Genomic DNA, 21,682 nt, shown 5'->3' with positions numbered 1-21,682 from the left:
GGCAGTCTGTGCTTTAACAGACCTCCAGGTGATTCAGATTGACCCTGAAATGTGAAAAGCCTTGTCTAGAGAATCTACCTGTGAGGGTCTAATGTACATTTGAACAAATGATGTCATTTGTGCTTGAAGTTGCCTATAGAACAAGTTTGGGAAGTTTGGATTGGATTCAGCCTGTGATGTAAGAGTGTCTTAGGTTTTCATGAAAAGCATCATCTTTGCATTCTAAAAAAGTAGATTTATGTAAGTCTTTTATGTGAACATCATTTCATGAGGCATTTCTGAAAGTCAACATGAATTGTCTTGAATTTAATATATTGTTATTTATTATATCTAACATATTATGACAGTGGCTATCTGAAATAGTTTTTAAAAACCTACCTGCAGGGCAGGAATAGAGACACATATAGTGAACAGACTTGTGGACCCAGGGAGGGAAGGAGGGGTGGTGCGAGTTAAGAGAGTAGCATTGAAACATACATTACCATGTGTAAAACAGCTAGCTAATGGGAAGTTGCTGCATGACACAGGAAGCTTAGCTCAGTGCTCTGTGACCACCTAGAGGGGTGGGATGGGAGGGAGGTTCAAGAGGGAGGGGACATATGTTTGCTTACGGCTGATTCACACTGTTGTACGGCAGAAACACAATACAACATCGTAAAGCAATTATCCTCCAATTAAAAATGAATTTTAAAAAATGGATTGTATTTTGTATCAACTTGACCCTGTGCTGTAACAGTAAATGCTGGCATGAATGCGTTGTCTTTCAGCAAGAGCTGATCTACTTCACATTCAGCAGACAAGGAAGCGGGGAGCACACAGTGAACCTGAGCCTGCTGCTCCAGAGATGCAATGAGGTCCAGCTCTGGGTGGCCACGGAGATTCTGCTCTGCAGCCCACTGGGCAAGCGAGTGCAGCTGGTGAAAAAATTCATCAAAATTGCTGCTCAGTGAGTGTCTAGTGGTAAAAAAGGCAATTCTATTCCTCTCCCTGAGAGGGAATCTGTTTTTTTGCTGTAATGGGATGGGATTGGATGTGAAGAGATGGGATACAAAAGGGTAATAGTGGGTTAAGTGACCAAATGATTGGAAAGGTCTGTTCTGAATATTTCTGTCTTCACCTTTGAAATATTTATATCTTAAAGTAAATGTCACAATACCAGACCATAGCTCTCTGTGCTGAAGGAAAAAGCAGGCAGTGCACACGTGCCCCATTGTGCAGCTAAATTACACGGTGGCCAGGTGAGGTACAGTAGGTTAGGAACATGGGGGGAGATGATGAGAAGGGGTGAGAACTGCTGAAAGTCAGATGTGTTTCAAGGTTCTGCTCCTGGCTCCTTGATACCCAGAGTATGAACTTTCATTGATTAAACTTACTTTTGTATATAGAAATTCCTTCGCTGGGCTATGTTAGCTTCCAGAGGACAGGGACCATTTCTACTCAAACATTGGACCTAGGGTACCTGGTACCGAAGTTGGTAAATAGCAGTGACTCAGTAGTTGGTTGGATGACATTTTAGTAACCTCCTGGGAGCTTCTGTTAAAATACCAGATTAACGTCCTGAGGCCACTCTTGGGACAGCTTTCCAACACAAATAGGCAACAAGAGTCCAGATCTTTCCCAGTTCCTCCTACCTTCCAATCTTTCCATTTTTTTTCTGCTTTGTCTTTTAAAGTAGTTTTTATATCAGACAGTTTTTGGGTCCATGTCAGTGTAATATATTTAGGAAATCTGTATTGATCACTCTATGTTTGCACATCTGTGCAGGGTGTTATGGGGGAATCAGAATGCAGCTACACCCAGTACCTGCCTTTGAGAACTCTGCGATCTGCTGGGCAGGGGAATACTTTCTATAACTCCAATGGCTCATTGCAAAATAGAACCCGAAGGTGCCCTACCATGAGATGAAGTTCTTTCAGGGGCTTTAGAGGATGGGAAGCTTCTATGCTAAGGGAATGGGACAGGAGGATTAGAAAAACATTGGGAAGAAAGTAGCATTTTGAATTCCAGGTAAAAATTCAGGAGTACACTCTCCATGGAGTTCAAACTCACAAGAGTGAAGCAGAGAAGCTGATGGGAGGCAGAGAGCATGTGGCCAGGAGAAGGAACCTCATCCAGTTAGGCCTGAGTGGAAGGTATTTATGAGGAAGCTGTGGGAGACCAAGCTTAAAGGGAAGATGGGGCCAAACTGTAAAAAGACATTGAATTTCAGGCTGAAGAGTTTGGACTGAATTGAAAGGCACGAGGATTCTTTATATACCTAAATCTTAGACTACTTTTATAATGAATGCTCCTTTTTTTTTTTTATATTCAGTCAGTACATTTTCTATAATACCTATGAACTTCCTAAAGATGAGGCTTTTTGTGGTCCAGAACATCCTTATAAAAGCCAACTGCTTGGTGAAATGGGACACTAATATCCCAAGGAGTAAAATGATACCTCATAGCTTAGTTCCCAGTGTAAGATCATAGCTGTCCTCAGGGAAATGAAGTATGTATATTCACATCTTCTCCATATGGCCCCGTGCTTTTGAATTATTTGCTGTGCTAGCCTCTATTCCTGGCCCACAGAACAGAATTCCAACAGAAACATAAAGTTAAATTCTTCATAATCACACTGGTACAGATAGCCCAGGGAAAACAGTTAATTTCCATGATCATGCAGTGTCTTCCCTGCCTAAGGCATCCTATTTGCATATTCATGTTTCCTTCCTTCTTGCCAATCCCATCCCCCACCTCTGTGGATTGAGTGGATTTTATTTCTTCAGACAAAGGAGTGTTTGCTAAACTGAAATGTTTCAGTGTCAGTCTGTTCTTACCTTGCAATGAATGAACCTTGGCTAAAGAGGACTCCAGATGGGACTGGTGACCCATATTTGTGCTGTATCAATTTGTCTTATAGAGAAGTAAGTCATCCCTGTATTCATTTTTTTTCTTTTTACATTCAGATATTTATTGTTTGTGGATTTTTTTAAGTATGATTGAAAAATCTGAACCAGGAAAATTGTTTATGGGGAGATAAAAGATAAAAAGATGAGAATTACATCTAAAGATTTTTTTGTAGCTAAGTGATTTTTGAATATAAAAGCAGATAGTATACTGTTTATAGTGAATAATAATAAAATGATTTGCCCCCAGGGTCTTCTTTTCAACTCCAACAAATGCTGTCTGAAAGTTTTGCTGTATACTGCGCATTTGAGCATTGGACAGAGTATAAAAATGTCTAGTTGGAAATGACAGAGCCACTGGGGCTCCCATCATGCACTACAGTGGGAGGAGGGGGGAGAAAGGGAGAGCATCCAGTTGAGATGCTTCTGGCACAGGGATGGGGCTGTTCTCACCACAGGGCCCTCAGCAGAGGCGCCCAGCATCCTCACATGAAGAGATGGAGCTGACTCGAGTCTGCCCTGGCTGGCATGAACTTGCCAGGGTGAGATGAGACAGGAGGGGTGGAATGAGGGAAGAAAGGGCAGAAGAAAAGCAGAGTTGCAGTATTGATACCTTTAGGCTCCTTTTTCTCTTAGAAACAGGTAGACTTTTAAACCATAGGCCAGGAAAGTGTCCTGTTTGTTTATTCATGGATAATACTAAGCAGGCTCCACCTGGGAGAACGCTGGCAGAAACCAGGTGAAGGGCCAGTTAGACTGAATATCAGGTCCTCATGCCTACCAGGAAACTATAGGCAGAGTCCAAAGTTGGACAGAAGGACTATGAAAGGGACAGACCGTGCCCACTGCAGACCCAGCAGTGAGGGGCTTGCAGCGCTGTGTTCATCCAGTTACTTTGGACAGTAGGTGTATAGGCAGTGGTGCCTTCCCAGCTTCCCCTATCAAGGAGGCTGAAATTTCCAAAATGCTCCTAGTGGGTGACCCCCACTGCCTTGCTGCCCAGGTGCAGCTCTCCTGGGCGCAGCATAAAACTGGCTCCAGGAGCAGACAGGTTTAGGCGGGACCAGTCAGGGCATAGCCAGCTATGTATATTACCACTTCAGAGCCCAAAATCGTTTCCTGGTCCTGAACTCCAGAACCCTGCTCCCGTACATACACCTGTGCAACTGGAAATCAGTATAGTTTTGGGAAACAGAAGTTATTAATATGTTCAAGAATCTTAAAGTCATGATTGCTTTGATCAATCATGTAATGACTTGAAGTATAAAAAAATCTGCAAAAGATATTTATTGTAGTGTTCTGTATTGAATTGTGTTGAATTGAAAATAATTTAAATATCAACAATAAGGGAATAAATTTAAATTTTTATTTAAATATGTTTTTGATGAAGTGTTCTATAGCCGTTAATGATAAGTCAAGAACCCATAATGTATAACAGTGTATACCTGAAAAAGCAGGATACAGAGTTGTATATACACTGTTGTCAAATTCCGTCTGAGCCATTGGTGGAGATGTCATGGAAGAAATGACATCTGAGGACAGCTCAGTCAGTACACGTTCAGTTCAGTTCAGTTCAGTCACTCAGTCATGTCCGACTCTTTGCGACCCCATGAAACGCAGCACGCCAGGCCTCCCTGTCCATCACCATCTCCCGGAGTTCACTCAGACTCACGTCCATCGAGTCAGTGATGCCATCCAGCCATCTCATCCTGGGTCGTCCCCTTCTTCTCCTGCCCCCAATCCCTCCCAGCATCAAAGTCTTTTCCAATGAGTCAATTCTTCACATGAGGTGGCCAAAGTACTGGAGTTTCAGCTTTAGCATCATTCCTTCCAAAGAAATCCCAGGGCTGATCTCCTTCAGAATGGACTGGTTGGATCTCCTTGCAGTCCAAGGGACTCTCAAGAGTCTTCTCCAACACCACAGTTCAAACACGTCAATTCTTCGGCGCTCAGCCTTCTTCACAGTCCAACTCTCACATCCGTACATGACCACAGGAAAAACCATAGCCTTGACTAGACGGACCTTAGTCAGCAAAGTCATGTCTCTGCTTTTGAATATACTATCTAGGTTGATCATAACTTTTCTTCCAAGGAGCAAGCGTCTTTTAATTTCTTAGCTACTTTTTATTGCTGCTTAAGCACTTTCATATTTCTCTCATATTTAATTAGGATAATTTTTTAATTTTAAAAACTTGCCTCAGAGAAGTTCTTTTCTAATTCATTCCAGACTAAGGAGTGTTTGGGATGGCTGACTGGGAAGCCCATCCTCCCTCTGCTGGATCAAACCCCCTCAGCTGGCTTTGAAAATTAGTGGAGTTTTGCCCAACTAAGTTGAAGGGCAAGATTGACATTCTACAGAGCAGATAACTTTCCAGAGTGATTGGAGCTTGACATGGTCTTGTTTTGCATCATATCCCTTTTTTCCTCAAATTAGAAATATGGGACAGTGTCCACATAATATATGCCATACTTTAAATATATAAGTATATGCATAACATACTAGCTATTTTGTTGAGAGAAAAGAAAATAATGTCTAAATGTAATAGCAGGGGAGCTTAAACGTATGAGATAAGAGGGACTTGTCAAAAAAAGAACAGCAACATACAGATTAAAGAGGCCCCAGGAGCTGTTATAATGAGAGTCTGGGATCTATAAAGAAAGAAGAATGTTAGAGCTTTCAGTTGAAATTGTAAATGCATCCAAAACAGATTTTTTAAAAGAAGGAATCTTGAAGTGTCCAGAGGGTATCAAGAGTACACATCTTTGGAGAAATGTCTCTTTAGGTCTTATGTCCACTTTTGATTGGGTTGTTTGGTTTTCTGGTATTGAGCTGCTTGTATATTTTGGAAATTAATTCCTTGTCAGTTGCCTTGTTTGCTGTTATTTTCTCCCGTTCTGAAGGTTGTCTTTTCACCTTACAGTTTTCTTCATTATACTAAAGCTTTGAAGTTTAATTAGGGCCCATTTGTTTATTTTTATATTTATTTCCATTTCTTTAGGAGGTGAGTCATAGAGGATCTTGCTATGATTTATGTCAGAGAGTGTTTTGCCTATGTTTTCCTCTAGGAGTTTTATAGTTTCTGCTCTGGTGTTTTAAGTCTTTAATCCACTTTCAGTTTATTTTTGCATATGGCATTAGGAAGTGTTCTAATTTCATTCTTTTACACATAGTTGACCAATTTTCCCAGCACCACTTGTTGAAGACACTGTCTTTTCTCCATTATATATATCTTGCCCCCTTTGTCAAAGATAAAGTCCCCATAGGTGTGTGGATTTATCTCTGGGCTTTACATCTTATTCCATTGGTCTAGCTTTGGTTTTGTGCCAGTACCATACTTCTTGATGACTGTAGCTGTATAGTATAGTCTGAAGTCAGGAAGGTTGATTTCTCCAGTTCTATTCTTCTTTCTCAAGATCGCTTTGGCTAACCCTCTTACACTGTTGGTGGGAATGCAAACTGATAGAGCCACTATGGATAACAGTATAGAAATTCCCTAAAAAACTGAGAATAAAACTACCATGCATGCTTAGTGACTCAGTCCTGTCTGACTCTTGCCACCCCATAAACTGTAGCCCACCAGGCTCCTCTGTCCATAGGATTCTCCAGGCAAGAATACTGGAGTGGGTTGTCATTTCCTTCTCCAGGGGATCTTCCCAACCCAGGAATGAAACCCACATTTCCGGCACTGCAGGCAGACTCTTCACCAGCTGAGCTGTGAGGGAAGCCCTAAATGATCCCGCAACCCCACTACTGGACATGTACCCTGAGGAAACCAGAATTGAAACAGATACCTGTACCCTGGGTTTACTGCAGCACTAGTTACAGTATCTAGGCCATGGAAGCAACCTAGGTGTCCATCAGCAGATGAATGGATAAGGAAGTTGTGGTACATATATACCGTGGAGTATTATGCAGCTATACAAAGGACCACATTTGAGTCAGTTCTGATGAGATGGATGAGCCTGGAGCTTATTATGCAGAGTGAAGTAAGTCAGAAAGAGAAGGACATATTGTATTTTAATGCATATATATGAAATCTAGAAAGAGAGTGCCGATGCTTCTACGTGCAGGGCTTCAAAGGAGACACAGACATAAAGGACAGACTTTTGGACACAGTGGAAGAAAGAGAGGGTGAGATGATTTGAGAGAATAGCACTGAAACATATACTTTACTGTATAGAATAGACGGCCAGTAGGAGTTTGGTGTGTGATACAGGGCACCCAAAGCCCATGCTCTGAGACAGCCTTGAGGGATGGGGTGAGGAGGGACGTGGGAGGGGGATTCAGGAGGGAGGGGACCCACGTGTGCCTAAGGCCCTTTCATGTTGATGTATGGCAGAGGCCATTGCAATGTTGTAATTGCCCTCCAAATAAATAAATTAATTTTTTTTAAAAAGCACAGATCTCTTCCTAAAGGCAATGATGAGCGGAAGTATTTGAATTTGTTTTTGTTCAGCAGATACCATTCCTCTCTGAGGGGCACATGGGTCAAGGAGCAGAGTTCAGCCCCACCCTAGAGGTTTAACCCTGTGGCCTAGGAGAGTCCTGGCAGCTTTATCTTTTGTGCTCATCTGGCAAAAGGATGTTGGGTAACAATGCCTTCTGCTTTCTTTAATCCATAGCTGCAAAGCCCAGAGAAACCTGAACTCCTTCTTTGCTATCGTGATGGGTCTCAACACTGCTTCTGTGAGCCGACTGTCTCAGACCTGGGAGGTGAGCCTTTGGGGTCCACGGGAGGGATGCAGTGCAGGGGAGAGGACAAATAACACTGAATGGGAAATGTTCCACCGAAAAGTCCTTATTTAAAGTAAATTGATTTAAATGGTTTAAATGAGAGAAGTACCACTAGAAACAAATGTTATAAATTAGTGTCTCAAGTCCTTAGGAACTGTTTTTTCTCTTAAATTTTTTATATTGTATTGGGGTACAGCTAATTAACAGACAATGCTGTGATAGTTTCAGGTGAGCAGTGAAGGGACTCAGTTATACATATCCATGTATCCATTCTCCCCCAAACTCCCCTCCCATCCAGCCTGCCGCAGTTGAGCAGAGTTCTATTTGCTATACATTATTGGTTATCCATTTTAGCTTATGGTTGGTTGCGGGGGTGTGGAGCGGGGGCATAGTTTGGGAGTTTGAGATAGGCATGTACACACTGCTATATTTAAAAGGTATTAGGAACTATTTTGATCAAGTGGTCTTCAAAATGGTTCTATAATATATATGAAAGGAACAAAAATTGAAAAATGCTTCCTAACTTGAATTAGTTTTCTGCTTTTCTCCCGTGATGGCATGGTTACAGTTCCATGTTGGTCCTTTCAAAAGCTCCATTTGTCCAGAGGCAGATTTGCTGAGATGCTTATGAATTTAAGCTACCAGGCCTCTCATTTGCAGTACTCCTGGCAGTATGTTCACGTGGATGGCAGATATCTTTGAAAAATTTACAAAAGTAGTTTTATATTCTTTTTTTTTTTTTTTTTTTTACTAAAAAGGAGGGCCCAAAATGTTATATGTTCCAGGTCTCCCAAATCCTGGTTCTGCCTGTCACTGTTGTATGATCAAGACCATTGGGTTCTCGGAGGGGGAAGCCCACTTGAGCTGATGACGTCAGCATTTCCAGGCCTGGAAAATGATCACACTGGCCTAAGTAGGCAATAGAGGGAAAGAAGTTGGTTTGAGGAACTAGAAGAGAGGTCAGCAATCATTTGGGGTAGAGGGCCAGACAGTGAATTTTTTTTTTGGCATGTGGTTTCCATTGGCATGACTCAAGTCTCCTATTGAAGTGCAAGCCCTGGTTAGTTTGTAAATGATGAGCACGCCCATGCTGCAATAAAACTTTATTTACAAAAGCACAGGGTCAGATTTGGCCCATGGCTGGCCCCTTGAGTAGATCAGTTTGGCCCTAGATGCGTTGAGTTTGACGTGCAACTGAGACATTTTTGTGGAATATCCAAAAGACTAAGGTATGCAGCTCAGAAGAATAGTTGCAGGTATCTGCATTTTATCTTTTCGCATTTGTCATCCATTTCTTAATACATATGTGTTGGTGTGTGTAACAGTAGTTTCCAAACAGGTTGAATAACCTGTGTTGTTGAGTCCATATTCAGAATTATCAAATTGATATTTAAAAGTGTAGTTATTGTAGGGGGTTTACCTCATTGTTTTGATTTGTTTTGCAAACAGAAAATCCCACACACTTTCTAGAACACTCCATAAGTGTTGCTTGCTGGAATTTGCCGAGCACCAACTGTGGACTGTACGTTTCCTATGAGTAGTCTCCATTTCAATCAGAGAACGTGGAGACGCTGCAGTCACACAGCTAGAAAGAGGGCAGAGTCAGAATTCAAACTCTGACTGACTACCGAGACACCTGGCTTTCCCACTTCACCGTAGTAAGGGCAGGCTGGCAGATCCCAGGCCCTTCTTCCTTAGGCCCAAATTCTTATTTGGGAGGACGATGTATGTTTCCATCCCCTGTCAGTCTTCATGCCACTGTTCACATGGGTGATCTTTCCAGTTTGGTGATTCTACCCACTAAAGTACAGGCTTCATCACTGAGAGTTTTCATGGCCTTTCACTATTTAAACCTCTGCTGTGAAACATAATTATATCATTTATACAAAAAATATCAGTCAACATTATTACTTCCTACTCAACAAGACCGTTTAAGAAGGTGAGAGCGTTTGTCAAGGGTAGGATACAGAACTGAAATCCAAGCTTTCATTAAAAGATCACCAGTGTGTAGAATGTCTTAAGTTGGATTCCTGAATCCTGTGGCTGCTATTCATTTTAAACTGTCTTTAGCAACATTCCCAAGGAACGTCACATTAAGGAATGATGAAAATTGTGTAATGAGAAGCAATCAGGGTAGAACCAGTTGATAGAGGGATTTATGTTTGGAAATGTGGAGTATATAGTGCAACTTAATGAACATTCCTCTCAAAATAACTGACATCTTTTGACCTTTTCTTTTTCTGTGTGTTTGCTTTTAGAAAATCCCGGGGAAGTTTAAGAAACTTTTCTCTGAACTTGAAAGTTTAACAGTAAGTAGTTGAGCATAGTGGACTTACTCTTCAAACTGATGGTTAGCCTCAGATTTCTTCCTAGATTTCAGTGGTCAATATCTCCACTCTGCCATGTCAGGCAGCTTAGACTAGTGCACCTGTATATGAACAGGTAGCTTTGCTTCTTAATGGAGTGAAGGAGGGTAACGGTTACTGCTTCTTCCTCTCCATGGAAAAAGGTAGCGAGAATGGTCCTTTTGGTATGATATTCAGAAGGCATATTTTCCAGTACAGTCCATTTCAAAGCCTATGAAATTAGTTAGTTTAAATTTACTGTGCAATTCTTATACATTATTCTTTTTTTCTTTTTACCGTTTCTCCTTTTTATCATTCCTTACATCTTTGAGATAACAAAGTGTGCAGTTTCTTTTCAGGACACAGTAAAAATGTTCTTTTGTTTTCTCTGCATTATCTGTGCATTATGAGGGCAGTTTTTCTTTGCCGTGTGCCTAACAAAGGACTTTGGGGTTACCTCATGATAGAAATTATGGAGAGGAAACTGTACTTAAGGAACCTATTGGAGGGAAAATAATAGGGCAATCAAAAGGTGTCTCTCTCTTCTGCAGTCATTTCCCATTATTGTCAACCAGTAACTTGACTTTCATTCATTGCCTAGATTTCCTGCCCTAATTTAGTGAGTTTATTCTCCTAGGAAACCTTTATCTACTTTGTTCTTAGGAAGAACCACTCTATATCTAAATCATGTTCGAATTGTAACAGCGAAAGTAGATTTAGAATTGTTTCTATAGCACATTGATTTTTCTCTCTCTTTGTAATCTGCTTGGTTCGGCAGGATCCTTCCCTGAATCACAAAGCCTACCGAGATGCATTCAAGAAAATGAAGCCACCCAAAATCCCCTTCATGCCGTTATTGCTTAAAGGTAACAATTAGCTGTCTTTTATGCTATGTAATTCCATCTTCCAAAAATTTATCACTCTGACTACAGAGGGCAAGGAAAGGAACCTCAGTTTATTTCTTTAAAGTATTTTTGTCATCCCAACCTAACTGTTGGCTTGTGACTGTTTTTCACACGTTTGCTTCTTTCTGAGACACCTGAAATGCTTAATTGTTCTTAAGCAGACATCAAAGTATTTTCACTTGACTCACAAAACTTGGCACTGGAACTGTTTATGTTTTTGCTTTATTCTGCTGCTAAGCCTTGTCTTATTTGAGTCTACAGTCCACTTAACTCAACCAAGAATAAGGCTGGCATGAAGAATCCAAGTGGTGATCAGTTATGTTCTTTGTTTGCAACCTAAATTTCAGAGATTCAGCCCATGGCCTGCTGCTGTGTGAGAAAAACCTTCGGTCAACACAAACAGTGTCATGTGTAAAAAGTTTTGGTAGAGAATGTACTTTCTTCTTTCCAGGAGTGGATCCAGTTGGGATACTATGTGATAGCTGCAAGTTAGTCGACTAACTTCTCTTCTGTAGGGCAGCAGATCAGTCATCATGAAACACGTTAGTTAAACTTATTAATGAGATCTTGATGGTCTCTTTCAAACTAAGGGGGTTAGTGAAAGGGAAGTTTGTTTTCATCTGGCCCATGCTTCTGACATTTAGTATACATCCCACCTGTCTGCTTTCCAGGACAAGGGATTTGGTCATTTCTCTTGGTCTTATTTTGATTCTTTTCAAGTGATTTTTATAGGAGTACTCTTTTATATTGCTTACACCCTTCAGAGGCTTATACCTTCTGCTGAGTCAGGCCCTAGCACCTACACTCATCGGTGTGGTGGAATTGCCTGGAAAATGAAGTACCTGGGAACTGGCTGGCCGGGCCGTGTCCTCATCGCCTGTCCCACTGGCAATAAAGCTGAAAATATACCTTTTCAGCTTCTCCTGAGAACAGCCAGAGCTTGGAGAGCTTTTGAGTTGCTGTGCATTCTTGCAGCTGTTTATCTAGTCTTCATCTAGTATAAAGCAAGAATGTCTGTGAAGCATTAATATATTAGGACATTCAGGGCGATGAAGCACAGGGACTGCTTCACTCGAGCTCAGAGCACTCTGAGAACTGTAAATGGGTGAAACAAGGAAAGACTGTAAAGCCAGAACAACAACTTTAAAAAGTTCGTTTGATTCTTCATTTTTATTTCTAAGATAAGTTTGTTCAGGCTTGTGATTTTTATTTCAAATAAAATACCAGCTGGAGAGTGGGAGTGGTGGCATGTGGGAAGTAAAACTTAGAATCATGTAGCCACAAATAGGAAAAGTAGGAAAGGAAGACAGATCTGCGAAAGGAGCTGATTTTAGAAAGACAGAATTTTGAAACAATAGATGTTTTTAAGGTGATGAAAAAATAGTCAACATTGTCCCTTTAATTTAGATGTGAGCTGAGCCTTCTGCTATATAGTAGTTTGGGTTTTCCCCCCAAATATTTAATGCAGTCAGGTGCCTCACACTTATGTCTTAGCCTGGATGCAATTTTCTGCTCTGCTGAGTTTATCTAGACCTCTTTGTTGGCAGTAAAACAAATTTCTCTTTTTTCTACTGAAAATACATTGTCTCATTCGTTCTAGCAAATTAAACTTTTGCCCCCCTTTTTTTTCCATTGGAAGCTCTTGAGTTTTAAAAACAAGCTCACTTGTTTTTCCTTTATCTTTATTTTTGTCATTATAAAAATAAATAATATTGGCACTCTATTGCATTTAAAGTTACTATTTTTGTCTGAAATAATTTCAAAAGGAAAATAGGATGACACTTTTAAATATGTATGTATCACATCTGTGGCAAGACATTTTGGAAAATATATGCAACATTAATTCTTAGCTTTAGTAACTGCAAAATTAAAAATTAAAAATTAAAAATTTGCAGTAAACTACTTTAGAACAAGCAACTTTTTCATGAAAATTTCCCAGCCCTCTTCTCTTGTGCCTCTTGCTTTGGATTGCTTTTGTTTAGAGAAAGAGACCAGATTAAACTCCTTGGGTATTAGGAAGGATTCGGGCTCCCATATTTCATTTTTTGAGATAGTCAGTTCCCAATAACATGCAGGTTATCAAAGTAAGCACATAACCTAAAAATGCTTCCAGCTATCAGCTTTCTATTTGCCTGTGAATTTCTCACTTTTGATTTACTTTCCCCCTACTGTAGAGTCCAGTTCAGAAAGTAGTGAACAGGAAACCCTGAGTAAGTGTTGAAGAGAAAGGGTCCAGCTGAGCTAAAGGTCAAAAGCAGTTGAGTAATCTGTGTCATGGTGTTTGGGGAGATGGTAATCCTTCCAGTAGAGTGAATAGTCAACCGGTGTCTGAAGTTAAACTGAGGTTGTATCTGTATCTTCAAGGGCAGATTGTTATTGCAGATTTGTGGAGTTGTGTAAATAAAAGGAAGATTGAGGTGCTTCCATGTTTATTCCTTCTTTTTCACCTGCCGTCTCTTCAAATGGAGTTATTTCATCCCCAGTCCTGTTCCCTAAAATGTTAGGAACGTGTCTGGGTGTTTCCAATAAAGAGGTCTGGCAGGTACTCATTTCTGGCACTGCACTTGGTAGGTACCCTCAACTGCTTCACAGCCCACCCATGACTTAGGTTGTGAGACTCCAGTTTTTGAGTTCAACCACCTTTTGGTTTATCTCTCTCACACCTTCCTAATCACACACTTGTCAGTCACCTGGATCAGAACCTGCAGCCATTTTGACCCCCTTTCTCTGGGCAGCAGCCCCTCTTTTCTCCCTACCTGGCCAGGCATACCTTCCCTGCCTCATCCTCATGCCAGCATCAGCCTGCCAGCCCCCACCCTCAGGAGAGCCTACTTCCTCGTGTGCTGACCTCGACAAGTCCTTGAGAGCCTGGGATAAGCAAGACCGCCCAGGCAGAGGAGAGGGAAGAGACAGAATGAGCGACAAAGAAACAGTAAAATTTGCAGAGGCCCCCACATCCAGTGAATTCAGCAAATTGACTGGAATAGATGATAAGAAATGTCTAACTCCTTCCGAGTACCAGCGAGGCACCATGGTGAGAGGAAGCGGGCCACGCAGGCTCGCGTCCTGGCCCCGAGACGCAGAGCTGTGGTCGTGAGCCAGCTGTGCTCCGTCCGCCTTTGGACTGTTGTTTCTTCACATTCTTTCCTGCTTAACTTTACCTTATACTCTTTTGTGAGTATTAAATGAGTTAGTGCCATGTCTGACCCTGATGATAAATATAAGCTGTGTTATGATCCTCTTTGGGAACATAGGGTGGGGATGACAAGCCTTGGAACACCGGGGAAGTGGTCCAAGAACCCGGACAGGGCATTTGTAACCTGAATTCTCTGGGAGTGAGGCGATACCAGGCTCCTAGGTGGTGTTTAAGGTAAACAGTGTGCACACAGTGCTTTGCTTGCTATACAGAAAGAACACAAGTTAGCTGTGTTGGCTGCTCTTTCTCTAAATATTGTGTCAGAGATAAAAAGCTTGCAATTCCATTCTGAAAGCAAAACAGTGAAAGATAATAAAATAACCAGAGAGCTCGTCAGATGACTGTGTAATGGTGAATTGTTTTCTTGCTCAGACATCAGTTTAAAAAAAGAAAGAAAAAAGCTTAGGAAAACCTTGCAGTCCGGTGGGGTGGAAGCTGTGTATAAAGGATGCCTTGAGAAAAGGGTTGTTATCAGTGCATTGTGTGATTGGTGTCGCCCTCTGGTGGCCAGTTAAAGCTCAGCAGCTAAGTGTGTTGCAGGCCAATTTCCCAAGCAGCTGCCTCGTAATTACCTCATAGTGAAGTGAAGTTGCTCAGTCGTATCCAACTCTTTGCCATCCCATGGACTGTAGTCTACCAGGCTTCTCTGTCCATGGGATTTTCCAGGCAAGAGTACTGGAGTGGGTTGCCGTTTCCTTTTCCAGGGGATCTTCCTGACCCAGGGATTGAACCCAGGTCTCCTGCATTGCAGGCAGATGCTTTACCCTCTGAGCCCCCAGGGAAGCCCTCCACAGGGACCAGCAGAATCCAAGTCTTGACTAAATGCAAATACTTTCCCTTTCTATTTAGAGGAATTTAATCTGTTCACTTCTCTCCTTTATATCATGTTATTTTAAGAAGATTTTTGAAAATGGTTTTCATTTGGTTTGCCCTCCATGTCTGTGATATAACAGGATTATTTGCACATTCTTTAAATTGTAGTATATTTCTTACTTTGATTCTTGTCTGTGAGGATTCCCTAATGTTCAGTCACTCACCCTATGGTTTGGGTTTTTGTAAGTCATCCCCCTTTTGGAGCTTTAGCTGCTGTCATTGTTGCTAGTCTCCATCTTTTTGAAGAAGCATTCCTGTAATTTTTGCAACCAAAGGGAGATTTTTATTCGAATGTCTCCTGTCACTTCAAATGCAGCGAGGCGCAAATCGAATGTCACGCTCCCTCCCTCCGACGAGGCACCTTCACCCTACCTTCCTTACGCTGTTTTCCTCAGTGACACTGGCTTCCCCGTGGTTGAATAGACCCAGAAACCTCGCCATTTCTAACCGGTCCCTTTCCTCACTCACTTTGGATAACCACGCCAGCCCTGGTTTTTAGAACCAGAAGTCTAAGTTTGAACATCCACATCTAAACCTTGACATTTTAAGTAACGCAGACCCCGTTCACTTTACCAGGGATTGTTAAAAAGCAAACACATAAATATAAAAATAATTTTTGTTGCTGGGTATTCAGTTCTTTTCTGTTCACTGTTCTGGCCTAAAAACAGAATGGGCCAGCTAAGGTGTAGAGTAGTGTTAGCTCATGTTAAGGGGGTTGAAGTCAAAGTCTGCAGTGTAAGAGCAAGACACACACTTGTACGAATGCTAGAATGTTCCCTCCCCACACACATAAGCTATGCCCTCCCACATTGCATCCTGTACAGATCCAGCTCCAAGTTGCCTGGTCTAGTGCGTGAAATAATCCGTAATGTTTAAGAAAAATTAATAAGCCGCACTGCATCTACACGTCTCCAGTCCTGACTCATGACCTGTTCCTAATGGTACTTGCATCTTCTTGTTTTTAATTTTCAGATGTAACATTTATACATGAGGGAAATAAAACATTTCTGGATAATCTTGTCAACTTTGAAAAACTGGTATGTAAAATTTCACTGTTTCTCTTTTTACCCACTGTAAGGGAAATGCGCACTTTCCTTGCTCTGGGAGACGACATTCTCTGCTGAACTGGTGATGATTTATTTGCTGCATGTTATGCACTGTCAATAGAATGCATCCCAATTAAAAAGAAGTGAAGCGTGCTGCCAAGGTTCTGAGAGCCAACTATGGACATCTGCTTTTTATTTTTGAAAATGGAACTTCATTAGATTAACGTCAGTGGTGGAGTGTATGTATCTGAACTAGAACCAAAGTGGTAAGGTTCCTGTCAGCTGGGATTCCCACGCGTGCGGTTGAGCCCTGTGGCTTTAAGGGCGTCTCCCTGTGTCTTGGCAAGCACTGCCCCTCCCCCTGGGGAGGTGTGTCCTTCGCGGGTCTGAAGGTGGAATTGGTCGGGTCTGCCTGGGAGAGGAAGGACCACCCATTTATCAGCCCGAGGGCAGGTGCTGCCACTGTGTGAGACCACCTCATGCGAAGTGAGAAGGTGAGGCGTGAGAAGGGGCCCCCAGCCCGCCCCTTCTTACACACTCCTGAAGTGCCGCCTCCCCGACATTCCTGCGCGCTCTGTCAGGCACTAGGCTCCTCCTAGCCTTTCGGCTGAGGCCAGAGGCGGCGTTGCCTGTGCGGGCTGAGCGACTGTGAAATAGGACTGCTCCAAGGAGACCCTGTTGACTACAAGAATGGATTTGTTTGACAGATGAACTTTCATGTCAGAGATGAGCCTGCCATGCATGATTAAAGATGATATCGGTGACCCCTGTCCGTAGACCCTGACCTTTGAGTGACCTTTTTAGTAATGGTAATGGATTCGTGTGAGCTCTTTCAGGAACGGGCCCCTGGTTCCCTGTGAGACCAGGTCAGGCATTTGAGAGAAGGTTGAGTGAGTTGGGACGCCATAGACCATAACCAAAGACCAGTACCAACTGATGAGTCCCAACAAGGTTTAGCCTCTGACCTTTGCCCCCTAGGTGCCCCGCTCTAACTGTGAGGCTAACTCACTCACACGGGAGGAGATGGCACAGTGTCAGTGCAGGCAGCTCTTGTACAACCTGAAAACCCAAGCAGCTGAGATCTGGAAGACTGACATCTTGCCACAGCTCTGTTTTAATAATTTGAGGATGATCGATTTCTGGGTAGTTAGTTTTTAAGTGGACACGTCCATAACTTTTCAAGTCTCCTGGCACTATGTGCTTTGGAATTGAGCTCAGTTTTTTTAGATACTTCAGTCAAACCAATGCAGCCTGAAATAGATATTTAAAGTATTGAGTCTTCTTGTATTAAAAGTATTATTCTTAATTAAAAATATTATTTTTTAGAGATTTGTTCTGTGTCACCCAGTAATGTTCTGAAGATCCCAGGGCCTATTTGTGGCCTTAGACTGCAGGCAGCAACACGCTAGCCTGTTGGTAGGTTGTCTCCAGTGTTTGATATTAACGAAATGACCAGAGGAGTATGAAGCCACTGGTCAATATTCATTTCAAATCTTGGCCAACGCCTCTGCTTAAGAACGCCAGATAAGCTTTGGTGAACGTGTGTGAAGAGGAGGGCCGGGGTGTGAAACACCAAGTGGAGTTTCCTCTGAGGGTCTGTGCCCTTCACCCTGAGTAACCCATAGGGAACACGGGAGAGCGGGAGGTGCTTGGTATACGCTGAGTGTCGTCTGTTGTGAAAGGTAGACTGGTGGTTGACCTTCTTCCCAAAGGGGACCAGTGACTCAAGTTCATTGTGTCATTTCCTCTCAGATGGAGCTCTCCAAGTGAGGGAGCAATTTGAAAAATGCACAGATTGAAAAGAGCAGTGGAAAGCTTCCTGCACCCTCTCTGTTTCATTCTGCCCAGCGTCTCTGGTATTCCCCGGCTTTTTCCAGTAGAAGCCTTTTAATGCCAACCAACATAGGGCCTTGCTTTCACAGAGACAAGACTTCAGGCTGGCCGTAAGAACTGAAATGAAGTCTGACTAACAGGACTTCTCTTAGGGTCAGTAACTGTATGTACCCTTAATATTTTAATAAAGCTTAATGAAATAACAAGGTATAAACAGGTAATCTTTCGTTTTAAATTTTAAATTCTTGAAGAGAACTCTTACTGAAAAGATGGCTAGAAAATAAGCACAGTTATACATGTGTGTGGCAGGCCCTTGGCACACAGCGCCACGTACACACCCGTCATGTACTCGGCTAGCACGTCATTTCTAAAGGGAGCAGATTTTGTAGCGTCACTAAGTTCCTGGTCCTCAAAGCAGATGGCACTTAAGAAACAGCATGTCCCATGCTGACCCCCTCCTTGCACAGAGAATTCAGGGTGAAGTCAGAATTTTTTTCTGGAAGGACAAAACTCTATTTTACACTGTTTAAAGCCCTATGCTATACTGGGATGCCAGAGAGTGCAACTGAATTTCCTACTAGAGTCAGTAGTTCCAGCATGTTTCTCAGCAAAAGACAGGGTTTCACTTAAGCTGAAATAGCATCATCTTTCACAATAATGAACCAGTAGACCCTAACTGGATTAACTTGTGGGAAGCCAGTTCCTCACGATGGATATTAGCCAGCGAGCAGATAATTCAGTGTATTATCTTTATCAGGCTGATCCCGGCCAACACATTAGGTCAGAGAACAGAGAAGGCTCAGAAGTGCTTCATTGGATGTAATAAGTTTTCTATTGTTCCCCTCGGTGCCTCAGCAGCTTCAAACGTATCAGCCTCAAACCATTAAATAATAAAGAAAAAAAAATGCATTCTTCTATATTTCTCTTTATCCCTCAATGTTAAGACATCATCCTTCATCGTAGCTCCTCCCTCCCGCTTTGGAAAACCTGAAGATGAGATCTGGGCTCAGGTTGCAGTGCTGCCCTGAGTACCAGCCTTGCATCAGCGGTGCGCATGGCACATGATAGAGATCAAGGTGACGCCATACCTTAAAACAGCGAAAGAGCAGTCCTGGGAGTAGTGGGAAAATTGGGGGAAGGAAATTTAACAATACATTCACAGACATGAGTCAGGTCTCATTTCCTTTACAGTTGCAACTCGGGCTGCTGCTGTAATCACTGTCCCATTTAATGTTTTCACTATTGAGTAGAAATACAATAGAAATGCAGCCCATGAGAACAATCTAATAAGTAGGTCATATTCAAATAATGTTTCTGGAGGTCTGCTGAATTTTAAGTAATTGTTTTAGTGTCGACATTATTATGTTAGCCATAATTTGTTGAGGGTTTGCTGCCTATAGATTACCCTGTGTTCAGTGTGTGTGGGCAGGACATGAAAAATGATGGCCCAAGGTCCCAACTGCTGTGTATAAAGTAAATACTATATACAGATGTATTGTACAACACAGATGAATATAGCCAATATTTTATAATAACTTTAGATGGAGTATAATCTATAAAAATTTTGAATCACTGTGTTGCATACCTGAAACTATTATACTACTGTAAATCACTATACTTCAATTAGTAAGAAAAAGATGATACCCATTTAGGAAGGTCTGCAGGACCAGATTAGGAATACTGTTGATTCTGAAATGATAGGGTGATGTTTGAATTTTGTATGAAACAGAGGCTGGGGTCACTGTAGACTTCGCAGAGTGCTGGAACAGGATGACAGATGTTTGGAGATTATTCTGCCAACTGCACAGGAGGAAGTGTAGTGGAGATTGGTCTTGACCTAAATGCCATCTTCCCTTCGCCGTGGAAAATTGACTATGGTAGAGCGAGCTGGAAGACAGTCCAGGCACACGAGTATGAGATGAGGGGTCTTGTCAACAGGAAGGAGCTGCGTAAAAAACCGTTTCCTGCAGACGAAAAGAACTTTAGAGAACTTTAGAAATTAAAGCAGAAAACTGAAGACTAGGAAAGGGAATGCAAATAATAAGCAGGGAAGAGTCTCTGTAAAGATACTGATGTCTTAGAAGATGTTCGCCTTTCATAAACATCCCCTTTCCTATCACCATTTGAGTTTCTTGAGTCTTTGATTCTGCAAAATGCCTGCATCTATTCAGCAGGTGTGTGTGAGGCTACGTACGTGCTGTATGGTAGGTGCGGGGTCTGCAAGGCCCTCTTGCTGGTCTAGAGGAGGAGGAAAGTCCCACCCTGATCACACCACCACAAGCCCAGTAAACACTGTACACAGACCATTGGGGAGGTTGAGAATGGAGCCTCCCGAGTCCAGAAGGGAGACCTCAGAAAGACTTCCTGGGGAGGAGGTGAAACTTCTGAAGTGAAAGCAGAAGCAAATGTGGACAGGTAGGTTGAGGTGGACATGCTGCATTTTTTAAAAATATATTATCTTTTAAATATTCATTTTTTTCTTTTATTTGAGGTATAGTTGGTATACAATAGTATTTAAGTCATAGGTGTACAACTTTGTGATTCATAATTTTTAAAGGTTCTACCCCATTTATAGTTGTTATAAAATATTGGCCATGTTCTCTGTGTTGTACTATATCCTTGTAGTTTGTTTATGTAATGTGTAATAATTTGTACTCCTCAATCCCCTTCCCCTATCTTGCCTCTCCCTCCTTCCCGTCCGAACTGGTGACCAACCACTCTCTGTGAATCTGTGCTACTTTGTTATACTCACTAGGTTATTTTTTAGACTCCACGTATAAGTGATATCATATAGTGTTTGTCTTTCTCCCTCCAAGTCCACCCATACTGTTGCAGATGGCAAAATTGCATTCTTTTCACTGTCTGAGTCATATTCCATTGTATGTATGTATATGTGTCACGGCGTCTTTATCCGCCCACCAGCTGATGGACACTTAGGTTGCTTCCTTATCTTGGCAACTGTGAATAATGCTGCTGTGAACGATGGGGTGCGTATGTCTTTTGAATTAGTATTCATTTGCTTCAGATACAGACCCAGGAGTGAAACTGCTGGATATGATGGTTCTGTTTTGTTTTCTGAGGAACCTCTATAGTGCTTTCCATAGCGGCTGCCCCAATTTACGTTCCCACCGGCAGTGTGCAAGGGCCCCCTTTGTTCATGTCCTCAGCAACGTGTGTGGCCTTTATGTTGGCCATTCTGACAGGTGCGAGGCAGTATCTCCTCGCGGGTTTGATTTGCATTTCTCTGATGATTAACAGTGTTGGAGCATCTTTTCGTATGCTGTCAGCCATCTGTATGTCATCCTTGGAAAACTGTCTGTTCAGGTCATCTGCTCATTTTGTAATTGGGTTGTCTGTTTTCTTGATGTTGAGTTATATGAGCTCTTTATATATTTGGCATATTAACCCCTTATCAGTCATAGTATTGACAGGTATTTTCTCGTGTTAAGTAGGTTGTTTTGTGCTGTGTTCTTTACAGTATGTTCTTTACAAGTCTTGATTAGAATCTCTGCAACTGGGATTGAGAGCCACTATTTCTGCACACAGGGTCTGGATATTCTTTTGTAATCCAAACTTAGTACACTCAATTAAAGCTAGGTCTAGCACCAAATACAGCTTCTGTTTACATCCAGTGGGATTGGACTATCCAGCCCTGCAGCACTGCTACTTCAGCGACACCTGAAATGACCCTGCACTGATGTGTTTCCTCTCCTGCCTTTCAGCATATGATCGCCGACACTGTCCGAACCCTGAGACACTGCAGGACTAACCAGTTTGGTGAGTCATTGAAGCTGGTTACGGCATGTTCATTTAGTATACGTTGGTACAGACTATGGCCATTTCACAAGTATTTGGTGATAGAAA

General features: G+C 42.1%; 1 protein-coding gene across 1 annotated transcript in view; it reads left to right on the top strand.

Moving 5' to 3' along the window:
• RAPGEF5 (Rap guanine nucleotide exchange factor 5) overlaps positions 1 to 21,682 on the top strand; it is a 234,171-nt gene that overhangs the window by 205,154 nt on the left and 7,335 nt on the right. The window contains exons 20-25 of the mRNA XM_068972629.1: positions 768 to 946; positions 7,509 to 7,599; positions 9,879 to 9,929; positions 10,744 to 10,831; positions 15,912 to 15,976; positions 21,541 to 21,595. Coding sequence (XP_068828730.1) covers positions 768 to 946; positions 7,509 to 7,599; positions 9,879 to 9,929; positions 10,744 to 10,831; positions 15,912 to 15,976; positions 21,541 to 21,595 — 529 coding nt within the window. The remainder of the gene's footprint in view (positions 1 to 767; positions 947 to 7,508; positions 7,600 to 9,878; positions 9,930 to 10,743; positions 10,832 to 15,911; positions 15,977 to 21,540; positions 21,596 to 21,682) is intronic.

The sequence above is a fragment of the Capricornis sumatraensis genome, chromosome 5, assembly GCF_032405125.1.
Source record: "Capricornis sumatraensis isolate serow.1 chromosome 5, serow.2, whole genome shotgun sequence".
In the NCBI taxonomy this organism is placed as follows: domain Eukaryota; kingdom Metazoa; phylum Chordata; class Mammalia; order Artiodactyla; family Bovidae; genus Capricornis; species Capricornis sumatraensis.
The sequence above is the reverse complement of the archived record's forward strand: the minus strand, read 5'-3'. Positions and strand labels throughout refer to the sequence as shown.